Genomic DNA, 17464 nt, shown 5'->3' with positions numbered 1-17464 from the left:
TCTTCTAGAGGAGCTTGCTTTGGTGCTGATTACTAATTGCTACAACCTGTTAATTACAAAACACTTTATTAAAGAGGTCCCACTCTTCTGTGCCTGCCGAAACTTGTGAACCTTGTCTCACTCACCACCTGTTTGCAAGCATCAAGGTTCTTCTGAGCAGAATCCGATTCCTGGGGAAGAACGGTGTTCTGATGGCCCCCTAAAGGCCCCATTTCCCCTGTCTCTCCGAGCCCCGACCCCACTCCCTTTCCCTAAGACCTGCCTCTAAGGGGTCATATTTTGGGATCCCACCCCCTGCTCCAATGCCACAATGTCACCTGGTGCAGCCCTCTGCCCGGAGGTGCAGCCAAAAGGGTGGCTGGGGTGGCCGGGGGAGAAGCAGGGAAACTAGGTTCAGATCACTTTGGGGCTCCTCTTCAGAGCTTTTGTTGAAGTTCCCAGAACTGCCTGCCATTCATCTCTCGGAAGGTGGTTGCCCTTGATAAGCTGGGATGGGGTCCTCAGTGCCCTTAAGGAGCCTGCTTTGAGAGCCTTAGGGTGATGGTCCCTCAGAGTTGGACTATCTTCTATCATGTATGTTTGCTGCCACTGTCACTGCCAGTGCCACTGCCACTGTCATCTTACTATTAACCACAATGACGCTCGCCAGCGCCTGCAGTCTGGTGCGTGCAAAAGGCTGAGCTTGTGCTGATCACTTTGTAATCAATCATTCAGCACTGGGGAATCAGAGGACACCCCACTTTCACAGAGACAAGCAGAGAGAGTTCAAGAGAAAGTGGTACAGAGTGAGAGACTGCAGGAGAGAGAAAGGGCAGGAGGCAGAAGACAGAGGCTTCCCCTGGCTTAATCAGTCTCCAATCTGCACCCCATCCCCTCTGCACAGTTCCAAAAGGAATGTCTCTGCAGCAGTGAGCTCTTTGTCATTAGAGGCATACAAGGGGAAGTCGGGGGACACTTTGGCAAGAGGCAAGGTAGAAAAGGTTCAGACAACAGAAGCGACCAGAGGTTGGATCAGATGCCCTAATGGACCCCATTCAGCCTCTAGTCAACATGCAGGATGATTTCCTGATCTAGCGAGTTCTCTTACTGGCCTCCCTCACCGATTCTTTCTTACCCCCAATATCTTCTCCCTTTCCGGATCCTCTCCGTCAGCCCCCAAGCTTCCCCCTGCTCTGAGCAGTTTCTAGGCTGTCATAGGTTCTAAGATAGACAGACAGACAGGGAGAGGTGGGCTGGAGTGAGTGACGCCTGGCCACTGGTGAGGGAGGAGGACAGGTTCTGCTGTTGCTAATGGCTGTCTCTGGGGCCTAGGGACCTGGCAGGCTCCAACATCTCTGTCCTGTAGGCCAGTGAGTTAATGAGGCAGGTAAGCAGGGTGTGATTCCTGGGGGAGCCAGAAAAGAGGATAGAGCCCCTGGCCTTCAGGGGGACCTGGTACAGAAGTGGCCCTCAGGCCTGCCCCCCTCCCCATCTCAGCTGTGCCCCAGCTGTGGGCAGCCAGCTCAGGTTCCTTAGAAGTGGGGTGCGAGAAGGGACCAAACACTTGCCCAGAACCATCTCTCGGCTTTCTCTGGCAAGATCCAGCTTCTGTGCAGAGCAGAGGTGTGGAGGGGCCCAGCCTTTCCCGGAGTCAGCAAGCAGGGCCCGGAACCTCCAAGGAGTGCGAGGCCCGTGAGGAGAGCAGCAGGAGGGACTCAAGGTGGACTTCAGAGTGAACTTCCAGACAAGTGGTGAGTTCTCAGGGCATGTCTGCCAAGGGGGGCTCTGGTCACCTTAGCTTGAGGCTGATGGAGAAAAGGAGGGTGGGACTGGGCTGATGGGGCTCAAGATGTGGAGGGAGAAGGGGAGGGCAAGGTGGACAGACTGGAGCCTGGACAGAGGTGTTGGGCAAGAGAACTTTTGAAGCCGAGGATGGGCAGGAGCAGAACAGCCCTCATTTACAAAGCACTTACTTCACGTCAGGCAATACTCCGAGCACCTAACGTGTACGATTTAATCCTCGCATCAACCCTGTGAGATGGGGCTTGTTTATCCCTGCTTTACAGATGAGGAAAAGGAGGCACAGAGGATAAGTCGCTTGTCCACAGTCAACACAGCTAGCAAGTGGTGTGGCGGGGCTTTGAACCCAGGCTCCAGCCGCCACAAGCTTCTCCACCAAGTTAGGGGGCTTTTTACAGGACGGTATGGATGCTTAGGTGGTGCAGGGACCAGGTCCCGGATCCTTTCTTTCCCTCCACTCCCTTCTATGGTGTCATCGGCAGGCAGGGTCAGGTGGAAGAAAAACAAAAACAAAAACAAAAAAGAGTTACACATGCTGAGAGAAGGACATGATTGTAGCATTTATCCAGGGCAGTTAAGGTTTGGGGCTGGTCCCTTGGTTCCTCCGTCCCCTGCAGTCCCTGGAAGGTGCTGGAGACCCCGAGAGGTAGTAGTGGCAGAATTTGCCCTAGCTTTCTCCTGTCTCTTCTCAGCTGTCCTCAGCCAAGTTGCTGCCCTGGGACCCCAGAGACCAAGCAAGTCTCCTCCAGGTGGGGCTCTGCAGGAGGGCATCTGTGGACCTCCCAGCCTAGGCTCCAAGCCAGCTAGACAGGGGTCTCTCCAGACTCCCCTTCTTCAGCATAAGAGAAAAGAGGATGGGGACTAGAATCAGGACTCCACAGGGCTGTTGTGCTTGCTGCTGGTTCAGGGTAAATACTCGGAAATATTTAATTATTGAGTCAATGGGCAAGTCTCATCCCAAGAAAGCTAGGGACTCTGGTCCCGGTCTGTGGAGTGGCAGGTGGAGACGCTAGTCCCTCGGCTGACTCTGGAATGTCTAGATCCCATTTCCCAGCCTGACTCCTCTCAATCGGGGTCTCCCCAGGTCCTCAGCATGTAGGATGAAGTGGGGGTGAGGAGGAAGGTGGGGTGCATCGCTTCCCCCAACCCTGCAAGGTAACCAGCACAGCACAACCACAGAGGGCAGTCCGTTCCAAGCTGGTCTGCCCTGGACAGTCCTCTGGGATCTTTCAAAAAATGCCAAAGCCCAGACCAGCTAAATCCCGTCCCTGGGGTGGGACTTGTGGATCAGGATTTTTGAAACTCCCCAGGTAATCCCACTGTGCAGACAAGCTTGGGAACCCCTGGGAGGGGCTGCATGCCATCTCAAAGCCCCTGCATATCTACTTCTTGCTTGAACCTCTAATATCTGCCTATTTCATTGGCAGGCAAGGTTTTGTTAAAAAAAAATACACACACACACACACACACACACACACACACACACATAGCGGCACGTGGGCAGCTCAGTCAGTTGAGCGTCTGACTCTGGATTTCGGCTCAGGTCATGATCTCCACATTGAGACTGAGCCCGTGTGGGGCTCTGCGCTCAGCAGGGAGTCAGCTTCTCTGCCTCTGCCCCTCCCCCAACTCTCTAAATAAATAAATAAAATCTAAAAAAATATGTGTGTGTGTGTGCACACATACATGGATTCACACACCCCAAATTCAATTTGTACCCCCTGCAGAAACTGTAGAAATAATTACAAAGAGGAAAATGAAAACCTGAACCTCACGCGTTTGTAGCAGTGACTGTTGACATCTGTTTTCCTTGATTTCCTTCCTTCTTGATGGTTGAGGAAACTGAGGTAGGGAAACTGGGTAACTTTTCCCAAAGTCACAGAGATACAAAGTAGCAGAGTCAGGATTTGAACCTGGGGCCCTGACGGAGCCCGTCGGGTCGGGCTGTCATGAGGTCTCAGGGGACTAATCCCGGGCAAGGGCCCCCACTGGATGTAGGGGGCTGTGAAAGGGGAAGGCGCTCTACAGGGAAAGAGGAAGGTGGCCCTCAGGCTGGTTTTCGACACTGTCCTTGTGTGTCCAGGGCAGGGGAATGGAGCCCAACTCCACGTTCACGGCCACCGGACTCACAGCCACACCTGAGCGATGGCTCCGACTCCTCTTCGCCGGGCTGTGCAGCCTCATCCTGCTGGTGGGGCTGCCGGCCAATGGGCTGATGCTGCTCGTGGCAGGCCGGGACTCAGGCACCTCCCAGCCGCTCCGCGCCCTGACCAACAGCCTCATGGTGAACGTCACACTGTCCGACCTGCTCTTCATGGTCTGCGTGGTGCCCGTGCTGCTGCTGAGCTTCCTGCGGCGCGACTGGTGGCTGGGCCCTGTCATCTGCACTGCCAGCCAGGCCACCAACAATGCTACCATGTTCTGTACCTTCTACAGCATGGTGGCCACGGCTTTTCTGCGCCACGTGGCTGTGGCCCGGCCTGAAGTGGCCCTCTCCGCTGGCCGAGGCACCCGCCTGCTTCTCTGTGGGGCCATGTGGGTCCTGGGCGTCACCGCCTCGTTGCCCAACTGGCTGTTCCAGAGAGTGGTGGTGGAGGAGGGGGCAGCGGGGACCCGGGCCTGCCTCCTGCTCCTGAGCCCTGCAGGGACCTCCTGTTACTTCACCCTGCTGGGAGCCCTGGCCTTCCTGCCTTGTGTGGGGGGTCTGGGCTGCTCTTTCAGCCATGTGGGCTGGCTCATGCGGACACAGCCTCGTGGCCCCAGTGGGGAGAGCATCCAGGAGCACAGGGAGAACACAGCATTCATCCTGGTGGTGCTGGGGGCCTTTGTGCTGATGTGGGGGCCCTGCTCCGTGCTGGGCTATGTGGCAGCTGTGGGTGGCCTGCCTGTCACGCCAGCGGCTTTTGTGGCATCCAGCCTCTGCACTATCCTGGCCTACTCCAATTGTGCCGTGAGCCCCATCCTTTGCTTCTACCTCTCCCGCCCCTTCCAGGCAGGGCTCAGGGATATCTTCTGCAGGCCCACAGCCGCCACCCACCCTGAGGGTATGGGCGGGGCCGGTATGGTGCTGGAGAGCATCCAGCTGGGCCAGGACAGGGCCTGAGGAGGCCTTATGGATTCTGGGGGGCGGGGGGGGGGGGGCAGGGGGGCTGGTCTGAGAAGATAGGCTGATGGGAGAGAGGGCTGAGAGTCAAGAGGGGTGGGAAGACGCTTAGGGACACTAGAGCCTATCCCCTCCATTTTACCAACGGGGAGACTGAGATCCAGAAAGGGCAGGTGGCCCAGCCAAGGAGACACAGCAACCGAAATGGTGACTGGATTGATGCTCTTGTCCCGCCTTGGGACTCAGCTCCCTGTAGACTCTACCACTTTCTAGTTGTATGATCTTGAACAAGTCCCTTCACCTCTCTCTGACTCTTTTCTCTCATCTGGGGTAGTGATCATACCCTTCTTCATAGCATTGTTATAAAGACAAACATAACATATAATGTGCTTAGAAGGCCTGGTGCTTCGTAAGCGCGTATGGGTTTCATCATTACTATTATCATTATCATTTTATTTTTATTAATTCAGGGGCATTTGAGGTGAGGGGACAAGAGGTCGGTAAAGGGATTCCAAAGGCAGAGATGTGGGTATAGGAATGACCCAGAGAACAACAGCCTGGGGTCCTTAATCCTGAAGGCCTGGGAAAAAATGGGGTGAGGGGAAGAGATAGCTGCTATTGGGGTAGGGGCCCCAAGGCCAGGGGAGCCCATTAGGGACCTCTCCCCTCTTTGCCTGCCCTCCCCCAGCTGGGTCACACACACCTCTCACCCCAACAAGCGAATACACGGTCAACCTTGAAGCCATGAATTTCTGAATGCCTCCTTTCTTCTCTGCGATTTCTCTTCCCAGTGTGGCACACACTTCCTTCTTCCCAGAGCTACTGAAGGTCTCCACCTCTCCTACCCTATCTCCTCTGAGAAGTTCCCAAACTCCAGGACCTCCCTCCTGGAAGCAGGTCTCAGAATCTGTGTTAGTTTGGTAACCAGGAGAATTGTCTCTACTTAAAGTCCCAAGACAACATGTTCTGCTTGGTAATAGTGTTACGGCTAAACACACACACACACACAATCTGTCTCTATGGTCAAAAGGCTTTAGAAACACTGGATTAAACCAACTTAAACGGGTCTCTTTGCTGCAGGACTTATCAGAGCCTTGAATACCTCAAAGGTCACTGGGATTCTCTGAGAGGGGCTCAGAGTAGGCAGGTCCTCAAAATCCATGTGAGAGAACCAGCGTTCTGTGGAACACACCTTGAGAAATAACCCAGGAGGGAAGCTACAGTGTCAAGCACAGTATAGATGACCTTAGCTCCCTGGGGTGGTGGCTCTGAGACTTGATTCCCCTGCCCGGTGGGCATCTCCTCTTGACGCTTTCTCACAGGCACCCAAAGTGAGGCAAAATGGGTCACTGGTTCTGGGAACTCCCTCCTTCGGAGCTATGACCCCACCCGGTTCTTACTCAAAGCATATTGGAATGCAAGTCAGTGGGGTAGCTAATTATAGGGACAGCCATGAATCAGCTCTAATTTACTATAAAATCATAAGAAGCAAATAAGTCCCAAACTTTGGTATAATTGGTCCCAGATTTCTTGTGAAGCGCAGATTGGAAATGGCTGGCTGGAGGGCTAATCTGACCATGAGCTTGCCCAGAGGAGGAAGTCCCCTTTCCCCACAATCCTGGGCTCTGAAGGCCACAGTGATTTATAAGAAGAGGGAACAGGAGGAGAGAGATTACCATCCTCCTCAAGTGCAATCTGGCTGTGCACCTTGCACACTTGATGTGGGCACATCTGTAGGCCCACAGTCTGTCCACATGCTAATCCCGCCAGAAAAGAGGAGTGGTCCCATCACACACAAGCGCTCCTGGCACCTGCCTATGGGTCGTCCAGGCTGGGTCAGGAGCGCCCCTTTGGTGCCCAAGATGCTGGCCCCTCCCATGGGCTTAGCATGGGTAGCCCAGAGTGGTAGGATTTCCTTGTCCACTGCTCCAAAGCAGAGGTCACCCTTGGAGGGTGCAACCATGTGTGAATCAGTGTCTCCAAACCTGAGCCGGGCCTGGCACCAGTGCTCAGTAAATGCTTGTTGAGGGATGAGTCAGTGATCTAATGTAGTAAAGTGACCCACTTGTTTTCCAGAATAATCTGATCGTGTTACTCACCTCTCTCACCTCTTTGTTGGCTCTGTTTCACTCACAGTAATCCTGAAGCCCTTACCATGGCCCACAAGGGCCTACGAGCTCTGGATTCTTCGCCTCCCTCATCTCATCTCCTGAACTATCCCTGGCCCCTGCCCCTCTTCACACAGCTCCAACCACATAAGCATCCCTACTGCCCTTCACGTGAAGTATCCTCTTCCCTCAGGGCCTTTGCACTTGCTGTTCCTCCTGCCTTGGAGACCAACATGCCTCCTTCTCCCATTTCCAACCTTCACCTCCTCAGAGGGGCCCGCCCTGACCACCACACCTAAAACACCACTCTCCCTTCTTCTCCATTCTTTGTCTTTGTAACTCTTACCACCACCTGAAATTAGGTTATGTACCTATTTGTTTATGTGCTTCCTGGGGTTTCCCATCTTATTTGTGTGTCTGTTGTGAGCTCTGTGCGGAGACAGGGCAAGTGTTTTGTTCATTGCTATACCCTGAGCACCCTGCCCAGGCCCTGGCACATTGTAGTTGCTCAGGAAATCCTTAATCGAACAAAAGAATAGAAGAGAGCTAGATAGAGGTAGAGAAGAGAGACAGAGGAGAGCTTGGATTCTGTCAAACAGCAACACACTTGTTCTTCACAGGAGAAAGGAAAGCAAGGAACGTTACTAAAAGAACCCAATTTACTTCAGTTTAAGGCAAATTCCACACAGAGACTGTCTCAGAGACGGGCACAGGACCAGACAGCATAGAAACACCACCATCATGCATGACGGGAAGGGAAGCGGTATTGGGCAGTGGACAGGTTGGGGGCCTGGTCTCCACCCAGGCATGGGACATGTCGTGGGCTGAGGGGCCCCATGCTGTGGGAGGGGCTGGCATGCATGACTTGCTCCCTGTGTGGGTAAAGGCTGGGCAGCTTGGGGGGCCCAGGGGTGAGATCTACCCTTCCAGCCTTCCCCACAGCAGAGGCAGAGGCTTAGGCTCAGACCTCACAGCCCAAGGCTGAAGGACTAGAGTGGATTTGAGGTGACAGGAGGGAAGAGAGTGACCCTAAAGGCCAAGACGGCCTGGAGTAAGGGGTCACATTGCTGAGGCGTGGGATGGGGAAGCTGGGCATGGCATGAATGAACTCTCAGGACACCAAAGCTGAAGATAAACCTGGAACCATCTGGTCAACCCTCTTGCCCTACTTCTGAGTCCCAGAAGACGGAAGGGCCTTGCTTGGGTTCCCACAGGCTCAAACCCAGGACTCCTGTCTCCTATCCCTGTGGGAAAGTGGCAATATGGGAGTGCTGGAGCTGGATGGCTCCTTCCAAGGCCTCCAGGGGAGCAGCAGAGGACTGGGCTCCAAGGGCACTGGGCAGCCTTGGCGGGAGGAGAGGATGCCTAGAACCAGGAGTCAACTGTAGAGGTGCTTGTGGGCCCACACCAGGGACAGGCCTATGGATCTAAAGCCAGCATCCTTCTGGGCCCGAGAGGCACCGGAAAGGACTCTGTATCTAAAAAGCCTCCATTCCTAGCCCATCATGTGGCCTATGGCCCTCCCATCACAGTCTCCCCTTCATGGGTCTGCTGTGCTCCCATGGCATGCAAGTGTCCCTGGGAGGGGGTCACATGTTCAGGCATCCCTGCAGACCCATCAGCCTCACAGGCTTCACTGGAAATAGGGATGGGGTAGATACTGAGGAGTGAGAGATCGGGGGCCAAGTGTAGGAGTATACGGCACAGGAGGGTGGGATATCCTAGGGCCCCAGAGGGGCTTCAGGGCCACGGAGGAACAGATGGGCTTGCCCAGGTGGACTGAGGGGGACCCCAATCCTCCTGATCGTTAACCCCTTCCTGTCTGGTCTAGAACCAGGTATTGGGGGGACAGAGAAGGGCAGAGGCCCAAAAACTCACCCCCACCACATGTACCCTCCAACTCCCCGGGTTTGGGCCACGAGGCTGGGAAATGAGAGCAGAGTCTTCAGGGCCCTGTCCCCCGCTGGCCTCCCAGGCACACACAGTTACAAAGGCTAGGCATGGCATATTGCAAGGGGGTCTGGGGACCCCAGCTGTGCTTCTACTGTCCCCCCTCCCCCCAGGGAGCCACCCACCACAGGCCAGGGACCTTTGGGAAGAGCGCTCAGATGTGTGTGTGCAGGGGGGAGGCAGGGGGAGTGTGGGCTGGGGACCGTGGAGGCGAGGACTCCGGGGCCGCGGGTGGGGGGCGCGGGCGGATGCCTTGGGCCTTCATGTAGGACACCAGCTGGTCAGGGATCTCGGCCAGCACATCGCGGGCCAGGCGCGCCATGCTTAGCACGTGGTTGCCGGTGCGGTCCACATAGTCCCTAAAGGGCACAAACTGGCCGGAGGAAAGGTACAGTCAGGCCAGGTCTTTGGCTGGACCCCAGCCCCTCCCCATCCCCAGTCTCCTAGCCCAGGACCATGCCTCCCCTGCCTCTGCCCTCTCCATCAGCCAGCCCTCTGCTGGTGAACACTGAGGGGCCCTTCTCTCATTGGCTCAATGAGGTATCACGGGGCACGTATTCCATGCCAAGATGTACCCCTAAACAGGAGTCCTTTAGCTCCGAAGTCTTGGCACCAAGCACAGGGACTCAGCCAGTGATCAGAAAATGCTGGATGAAGACCCTGGCTTCTGGGAAATGGGCCTTCCCATCTACCCCAACCTCTCTGTCTCCTTTGCTCTACTTCTCCTCTGTCTCTGGGCGGACACCTACAGTCACACTCCTCTGGCTTTCTCCCAGAGGGTGACCCAACCTTGAGTGCCTCAGCTCATGTCTGCCTCCAGGCCTTTCCTTCCATGGGTCCCCCACCCCGGCCTTACTCCCAGAACTGCCCCTGCTCTGGGGTCTAGCCTCCTGACTGGTCTTCAACCTTGGAAGGACCCCAGGGGGTCTGGGGAACGTCAGTCTTTACTTCCAATCTCCTAGGAGCTTCACAGACAAGAGTGCTTACTAAGGTGCGTTCTGAGGCTTGACTGGGCAGGGGCGCCTGAAGGACGAAGACCTGTCTGCTCACTACGTGTGCCATCCTACATGAGAGGGTAAGACATGGATACAAAGAACCAGGCAATGCCCGTTCCCAGAGAAGGCTTTGGCAACACTAAAGACGCCTCCTCTGCCTCCAAGGGGTTTGCCATCTCACTGGGAAGGCAGCTCCACAGAAGACATTGGAAAACGCAAGCACTGGGCCTAAGTGATCTGCAGGAAACCACAGAGGCCTGGCGGCTCCGGGAGGCCTTGGCAGACCATTCCGGTCAGGGCAAAAACACTGGGGGCAAGTCTCAGACATGGTAGGGAAGGGTCCCGCCAGGGGACAAGTGTCACCCAAGGACTGATTCCTGTTCCCTTCTTTGGTGACCAGACCACCCTGGAGCTCCCTCCAAGGCCCCTTTCCAGAGAATTTTCTAAAAGGGGGTATGAGGTTGGCCTGGCTAGAAGGGCTTGGGCATTTTCCTTGGGACAGGCAGGATTTGGGCTTCACCTGGACAATGTCCCGCTCTGCCAGCTTCCCCCGTGAGGAGATCCGCACATCATCGCCATCCAGCTCCACCATGGCTGTGTGAAAACAGGCATTGGTGGTACACTGAATTAAGGTGGGCACCCGGGCCTGGCAGGACAGTGGGCTTGTCCTCCAATCCCGGGCCAATACAGGAAGAGATGGTCAGTCCAGACCCCATCATTAGAGATGAGGAGATAGGAGGAGCCCAACATGGTGCGTCTCTGACTTCTAGCCCAGTGCTCTGGCTCCCCCACCCTCCGTTCCCAGGGTTGGGGGAGGGAGGAAGGACTGGACCTGCTCCCCACAGCCTTGGGATATGGGATGGGTGTACACCCTGACACACCCTTCCCTGTACAAACAAACACACCCTCACACCCTGCCTGCTCACCCAGACAGTCACACCCACCCAGGAGCTCTCACTCTTTGGGGAAGGGTCATTCCCAAGAGCGTGACGCCTCTGGGGAAACATCAGGGGGTGGGGACTTACCATCGAACTCCGCCTGGCCCACTCCGATGATAATGATGGACATGGGGAGTTTGGCAGCCTGGGAGATCAGGAGGAGGGACAGAATGGGGTGGGTCCATGGAAGAAGGACAGAAGGACGGAGAAATGGCAGACAGAAGGATGAAGACACACAGAGAAACATATGAAAGGGCCGGGACTCGAACCAAGGGAAATAGCCGTGGGGCACCGGAGAGGAAGAGAGGGTCAAGAGGGGGAAATGGGTGCCAGGTCTGCCTCTGTGAGATACCCCCCATCCCCTCTCCTGTCCCTGCATCTCCATCAAGTGGGACATCTTTTATGTGGGCAGCCAGAAGTGGGAGCTGGGGCTGTAGCCCCTTATACTGGGAGCCCACCCAGTAAGGGGAGTCATGTTCCTGGGCCTCCCCCACTCTGGGCTCCCACTTCCTCCTGGCAGGGATGGGCTGGAGTCTGGGGCAGGGGTCCAAGAGACAGATTAACAAGGGAGCCACAGGCATAGGGAGGGAATGGCCCACGTGGGGGGTGGGTGTTAGATACAGAGCTCATCCACAGGATCCTTCCATTCCCCAAATCTCACTGCCCGCGTAGCCTCCTCCCAGGGGTTTCTCTAAAGAAGTGGGAAGGCATGCCCCCCACCCCCAGCTCACATTGACGATAGCCTCCTTGGTCTGCGCCATGTCCGAGATGACCCCGTCCGTGATGATGAGCAGCACCGAGTACTGGGAGCCGTCCTGCACTGCGGCTGCGGTCCTGGGGGAGCGGGGGCTGCAGTCTGTCTGACCCGCTCTGCACCCCTCCCCGCCCCCATAACACTTTGCAGGGGGTGGGGGGGATTCTTTGGCGGGAGGAGAGTCTCTTTAGGGTCAGGGCTCCCTGAAAGGTGGGTGAATGGAAGAGACGCCCCTCCCACGTTCCAGAGAGGACAGCTGTGGATGGACGCTGCATGAGCCGCTGGGGATGGGCATCTGGGGACCCTGGCACTCACCTGGCCACGTGGGTCACCACCGGGGCGAAGTTGGTGGGGCCGTAGAGCTGCACAGTGCGCAGGCTGTGGTGGTAGGCCTCCAGGATGCCGTCGATGCCGCAGCAGGAAGGGTTCTCCTGGTTGCCATTCTGGGGGCGCCGAGGAGAGGAAGGCTGAGCCCAGGAAGAAGGGAGGAGGAGGAGGGAGGGTAGCCGGGCCTGTGCACAGCCAGGGTGGGGAAGGCCAGCGGGCCTGGGATCTCCAGGACTCTTCCCTGGTGGGAGGTAGTGGGCAGGGGAGGGAGCCCCGCGGGCAGCGCACACTCTGGGGAAGCAGAGCCCAAACCCCGCTCCTTGCCCCACTCCCTGCTCCTGCTCAGACAGGCCCCCCTGAGAGCCCTGGCTGCTCCCCTCAGGAAACCTTGGGCAAACCACCCCATCCTCCAGGTGACTGCCAGGTCTGAGCAGCTCTGGAAGGACCAGCAGCTGATCTGTCTTCTTGTATCTGGCGTGCAACACCGTGCCTGGCATGACGGAGTGCTCCCAGCTTGTGGGAGGGAGGGAGAGGAGGTGCCCCCCCACCCCCGTCTCAGCACCAACTCAGGGAGCTCCTGGGACCATCCGCAGTTGTCTTATCCCAGTGCACACCCCTTTACCCTTATTTTGGGGGCCTTGGGGGGGAGGGGCAGTTCAAGCACATCTCCACTCCACCTCTCCTGGGTCTTGTCAGGGAAAGGAGGCCAGAGCCCACTGTGAGTGGCATCAGACATGGAGGGGAGGTGCTGGTGAGCAAGGTGGGGAGTGGGCTTCTGGGGGCCCTGCTATGAGCTCACCCACCCCCCAGCAGGCAACCTACCCACCCTGCCTCCAAAGGGGGCACTGACTGTCCTGGGGCAGGGATGATGAGCAGGACGATGAGCCCTCCACCCCAGGCTTGTCGCCAAGCCCCGAGCCTGATCAGCCCTCGGTCTGACCTCCCAGGACCTCCTACCAGCGGGAACTCATGGGACACCCTTCCATCGGGTGGCAGCTTGGCCCCAAAGCCAAGGGCAGGGAACATCTTGTCGCTGTCGTAGTGCTGGATGATCTCCCCGACAGCAGTCAGCGCCAGCGCGTAGGCGTTCAGCTGGTAGGGGCTCATGTAGTGCAGGGACGTGGACTGTGACGGGTTCCCTGCGACACGGGACATGAGAACATTTGCTGCTCCTGACACCCCAAGCACTGTGGGCTCAGAATGCAGAGGGGGGTCTCCAGGGGCACCCGTGATTTTCTTTATCCTTGACTCTTTTCTTTCTCTCTTGCCACACCCTCAATCCTTCAGTAAATCCTGGTTGCTAACCCTTCAAAATACATGCACCCGCTCACCGGCTTCTCCTGTCCTCTGTGACAGCCCCATCCCCTTGCCTGTGGGAAGGCGGCTGCCCAGACCATCTCTCAGCTTCGGTCCTTTGCCTGGAGTCCAGCCCAAGGAATGAGGCCACGCCTCTTCTTGGCTCTGAAGGCTCCCATCTTGCCCAGAACCAGACCCACAGTCCTTACGGGGGAGCCCACAGGCTCTTTGGGGTCAGGCCTCCAGTGACCTCCCTCCTTGCCTCCTGCCAGCCCCTCCCCTCACTCAGGCCCAGCCCCCTGCCATCCCTACCTCAGGGCCTCCACAGTGGCATGTCCCTTTGCCCCAGGACACTTTTCCGTATAGGTGCGTGTAGCTTGCTTCGTCTACTCAAGGGTCCCCTTCCCAGTGTGCGTCCTGAAAATCATAGCCTCCCCCAATACTCCCTTATCCCTCTTGCTGCCTTACGTCACCCCTGTAGCCCTCATCCCCCCTGAGAAAAGCCCACATTTTACTTATTAATTCATCCAAGGCATTACGTCACAGACTGCCAACCAACAGATCCTGTCTCTCCCTGCGACCAGCTGCGTGCTCTTCCTGTGGGTCCTTACCTCTCAGTCTCAGGTCCTCGTGTGTGCAGTGGGGGTGACAGTCCCACCTCATGGGAGTGTTGTGAGGACAGAGCAGGTGGGATTCTTGCAATGCCCCTCCCGGCCTTGAATCCTACCACCCTAGGACTCTGGGGCCCATCCCACAAGTCCCAAACCGGGGCTGCTCTGACAGGCATGAGAGTGAGCACGGAGTACCGCCAGCGGGGGTCCAGACTCCAAGGGAGGTGGTGACGTTTCCAACAGTGTGAAATTGGGCACTGGTCGCTCATGGTGAATTGGGCAGAGCCCCACCCTGGTGAAGGTCCTCGGTGGGAAGGGAGCTGGGGCAGCCCCAACGAAGCTGGGAACTGGGATTCGTGCCCTCACAGATGACCAACGAGCTCTCCTCCAGCCTGGGGACTGGGCTATGTAGGAGGATGTGAGATTTGATCCTATGAGGAAACATCTTTTCTCCAGCGCTCCTCATGGGCCCAGAGCCCAGATTTGTTAGTGACCACAGTCCAGGCTGGGGACACCTTCACCATCTTGGTAATCCCTTTGGCTCCCCAGGCCCTAAGGACCTCCTTTTCAGTGAAGATGAGGCCAGAGAAAATGGGAGAGCTGGTCCCAGCTAGGACCAACTACCACAGCTCTGAGAAGCCCTCCCTGCTCCAGACCCCAGCCCCGAGCCAGCTCCTCTGCCCATCCCCCCACTCACCATTGGAAGCCGTGAAGTCGATGGCCACCGTGAAGTTGATCTGGGTCCTGGAAGAGGAAGAGCAGCAGGAGAGTCACCTGGACAGGGAAAAATCCGGCCTCCACCCCAGCCCCACAGCTTGCTGGACACGTGGCCTTGGTGAAGTCGCTCATCTTCTTCCAGTTCTGGAAAACGGGGATAATCATGCCAGCCACGGCCTCCCCACAAACGACTGTTGTGAACCTAAGAGGAAGGCAGTGTCTGAAGCTCTCTGAATGGACTGTGTTCTGTGTGGGCACATGGTGACAATTAATTATTTCCTCCCAAAACCCTGCCCCTGGGCCCACCTGAGTCCCGTGAAGTTCTCACTGTGTTTCTCACTCAAATTCAGTGTCAGATGCAGGGTTAACGCTTATTTGGCAAAAAAAGAGAGCCAAAGAGATATCATGCATCTCTGAGGGAAGAACCAAATACCCCCCATACTGCTGTCTTGCCAAAAACTTGAACCTGAATCCAACTGAGCTTCCAGAGCTCTCTCCCAGCTGTGTACAGGAAATACAGGGGACAGAGGAACATGTTCCATGACAGCTGGGGGAAGCAGCCAGTAAAACCCAGTCTGAGGGAGTCCCCTCCCCCCTCAGACCTTGTGAATCTGAATCCCTTGGTGGGGAGCAGGGCTCTGTTTTAGCAAGCCCTCGCGTGCTTAGAGGAATCAACAGATGAAAAGAGAATTAAGGGACAAATCGACCAGTTGCAATATATGGATCTTGCCTGGATTTCTGATTAAAATAAGCTAACTGAACAACTTTATAAGAAAAATAGGGAGTTGGAACACTGCCTAGATATTTGGTATTAAGAAACTATTTGAGGGTGCCTGGGTGGCTCAGTGGGTTGGGCCGCTGCCTTCAGCTCAGGTCATGATCTCAGGGTCCTGGGATCGAGTCCCGCATCGGGCTCTCTGCTCAGCAGGGAGCCTGCTTCCTCCTCTCTCTCTCTCTCTGCCTGCCTCTCTGCCCTACTTGTAATCTCTCTGTCAAATAAATAAATAAAATCTTTAAAAAAAAAAAAGAAACTATTTGATGTTTAGGTGTAATTATACTACTTATAGTATTGCAGTTGTATTTTACAAAGAGAACGTCCTTATATTTTAGAGCTATATCCCTAAGTATTGGGGGGATAAAATCTGATGACTGTGATTTGCTTCATTTGCTTCAAAATAACTGAATGAAAGGGAGCATGTGTTGAAGGAGAATAGCCAGGGGTCGGTTAACTGTTGAACCTGGGTGAAGGGTGCCTGGGGGTTTGTTATACCTTCTCTCTAGTTTTGAGTGTATTTAGAAATTTTCCATAATAAAAAAGCTTGGTTTTAAAGATTCAGGTTCAGGGTTGATGAGGGTTTGCTGCTCTAGGGTCCAGGCTAGATACTGACAGAATGAAGCTGACAAGACAGGAGCCCCTGGATAAAGTCTTGTCTTGTGGGCCTCATTGTCCAGTGACCACAGAGCTAGTCGGTGACCAGGTTTAGAAAGAAGAGCCCAGGGCCACACTCCCAACGATGCCAGTTCAGTCGGCCTAAGACGGGGCCCCAGAGTCTGCTTCTTCAACAGACAATCCCTGCCCTCCTCCACGGATGGATTCTGAGGAGTGGTTCTGGGATCACAGGTGGGGACGCTCTGTTCGGGTGGTTCCAAGTTGGCCCGATGTAAGATCAGCCACAGCCCTCTCTCCACCCGACTGTGCATGAGCTCCTGCTCATGGAACCATTGTCCCCCAGGGAGGAAGAAGGACCCAGCAGGAGTCCCAGGGCTGGGTCTGCTGGCCAGAGCAGTCTAGCCCACGCCCTCTCCCATTGTCTGCTGCCTGGGGGCAGGGCGTCCAAGGGACTCCAACCTCTGAGGGAGACAGAGAAATAAGATGGCAAGAGCCTGGGTCCCTGACGGATGGTGTGGTACATCTTCCCACCCACCCCTGCCACCCCATGGATAAAAAATAAGCCTTTGTTTGTATTAAGCCTTGAGGTCACGGGATTATTTGTTAGAGCGGCTGACCTGTCCTATTCATCTACTGTTCGTTGTCATCTCTCCCTGGGAAGTAAAGAGATCTTGTCTTTGCTACAGGGAAAGAGCTCTGCTCCCAGGGCCGCCATCGGGAGGGCGGTTCTGGCCTATGGGACCACAACTGAGGACACCACTGGCTGGGCTCTTCCAAATCAGGGTGAAGGAAGAGGTAAGTCTTACCCCTTAAACTGGTCTTCCCCTGCTCTGGGTTCCAAAATGATTTGGCGAAGGAAGGGGCTAGAAAGCCTCCCTGCTTTGGGGCAGAGCAGGGCAGAACACAGCCAGGGCCCAGGTGGCCATTCCCACCCTCTGGGGCCAGGCGGGCAGGGAAGGGAGGCCAGGGAGAAGAGGAGCCCGAGACAAATGCCTCCATCAGCTGCCTGTCTGGACATGCAGGTGAGCGAGTTCTCGATCCCTGGAGCCTGCTCTCCGGCTCGGGTCTCTGGTGAGGACGAAGAGGTGTGAGCAAGGCCTGGGGTTGGCGCCAGCGCCGAACCTTCCCCGGCCTTGCGGCGCCGGCTTCGCAGGGAAGGCTGGCCTCTGAGGGCTCCTTCTCGATGAGACATCCCAGCACCCAGCCCTTCCACCCCACTGTGTCTGCCGGCATCTTGGCCCACCTGGCTGCTGTGAGACAGGCAGGGCCAGGATGACTCACGACTGTGGAAGCAATGCCGCACGTGAGGCCAGGAGGAGGCCTGCCGCTGGCTGGGCATGTGGCCACCAGCAAGTTATGTAAAATGGACATAATCATCCTCGCCCTGCCCACTGGGTTCTGTACATGAGGGGCGCCTTGCAAAGAAGAAGGATAAATAGGATGTGCACTGTTTGAAAATTAGCAGGTGTTCTAGAATGTAAGTGCAGGCTGCTTCA

General features: G+C 56.1%; 2 protein-coding genes across 3 annotated transcripts in view; one reads left to right on the top strand and one right to left on the bottom strand.

The window, feature by feature from the left end:
- Positions 1–3871: 3871 nt before the first annotated feature.
- On the top strand, positions 3872–4882 carry LOC132018645 (galanin receptor type 1-like). The gene has a single exon (XM_059401563.1). It carries the CDS (start codon positions 3872–3874, stop codon positions 4880–4882), a length of 1011 nt encoding a protein of 336 aa, XP_059257546.1.
- A 2749-nt stretch (positions 4883–7631) lies between these two features.
- Positions 7632–17464, bottom strand: part of CPNE5 (copine 5) — an 88780-nt gene continuing 78947 nt past the window's right edge. For both annotated transcript variants that reach the window (XM_059399110.1, XM_059399112.1), the window contains 7 exons: positions 14559–14605; positions 12912–13093; positions 11943–12070; positions 11605–11707; positions 10961–11018; positions 10456–10529; positions 7632–9313 (listed from right to left, as the gene is read on the bottom strand). In XM_059399110.1, coding sequence (XP_059255093.1) covers positions 9095–9313; positions 10456–10529; positions 10961–11018; positions 11605–11707; positions 11943–12070; positions 12912–13093; positions 14559–14605 — 811 coding nt within the window. In that variant the 3' untranslated portion in view covers positions 7632–9094. The remainder of the gene's footprint in view (positions 9314–10455; positions 10530–10960; positions 11019–11604; positions 11708–11942; positions 12071–12911; positions 13094–14558; positions 14606–17464) is intronic.

The sequence above is a fragment of the Mustela nigripes genome, chromosome 5, assembly GCF_022355385.1.
Source record: "Mustela nigripes isolate SB6536 chromosome 5, MUSNIG.SB6536, whole genome shotgun sequence".
NCBI classification, from domain to species: Eukaryota; Metazoa; Chordata; class Mammalia; order Carnivora; family Mustelidae; genus Mustela; species Mustela nigripes.
Note: the sequence above shows the minus strand (reverse complement) of the source record. Positions and strands in the feature narration are given on the sequence as shown.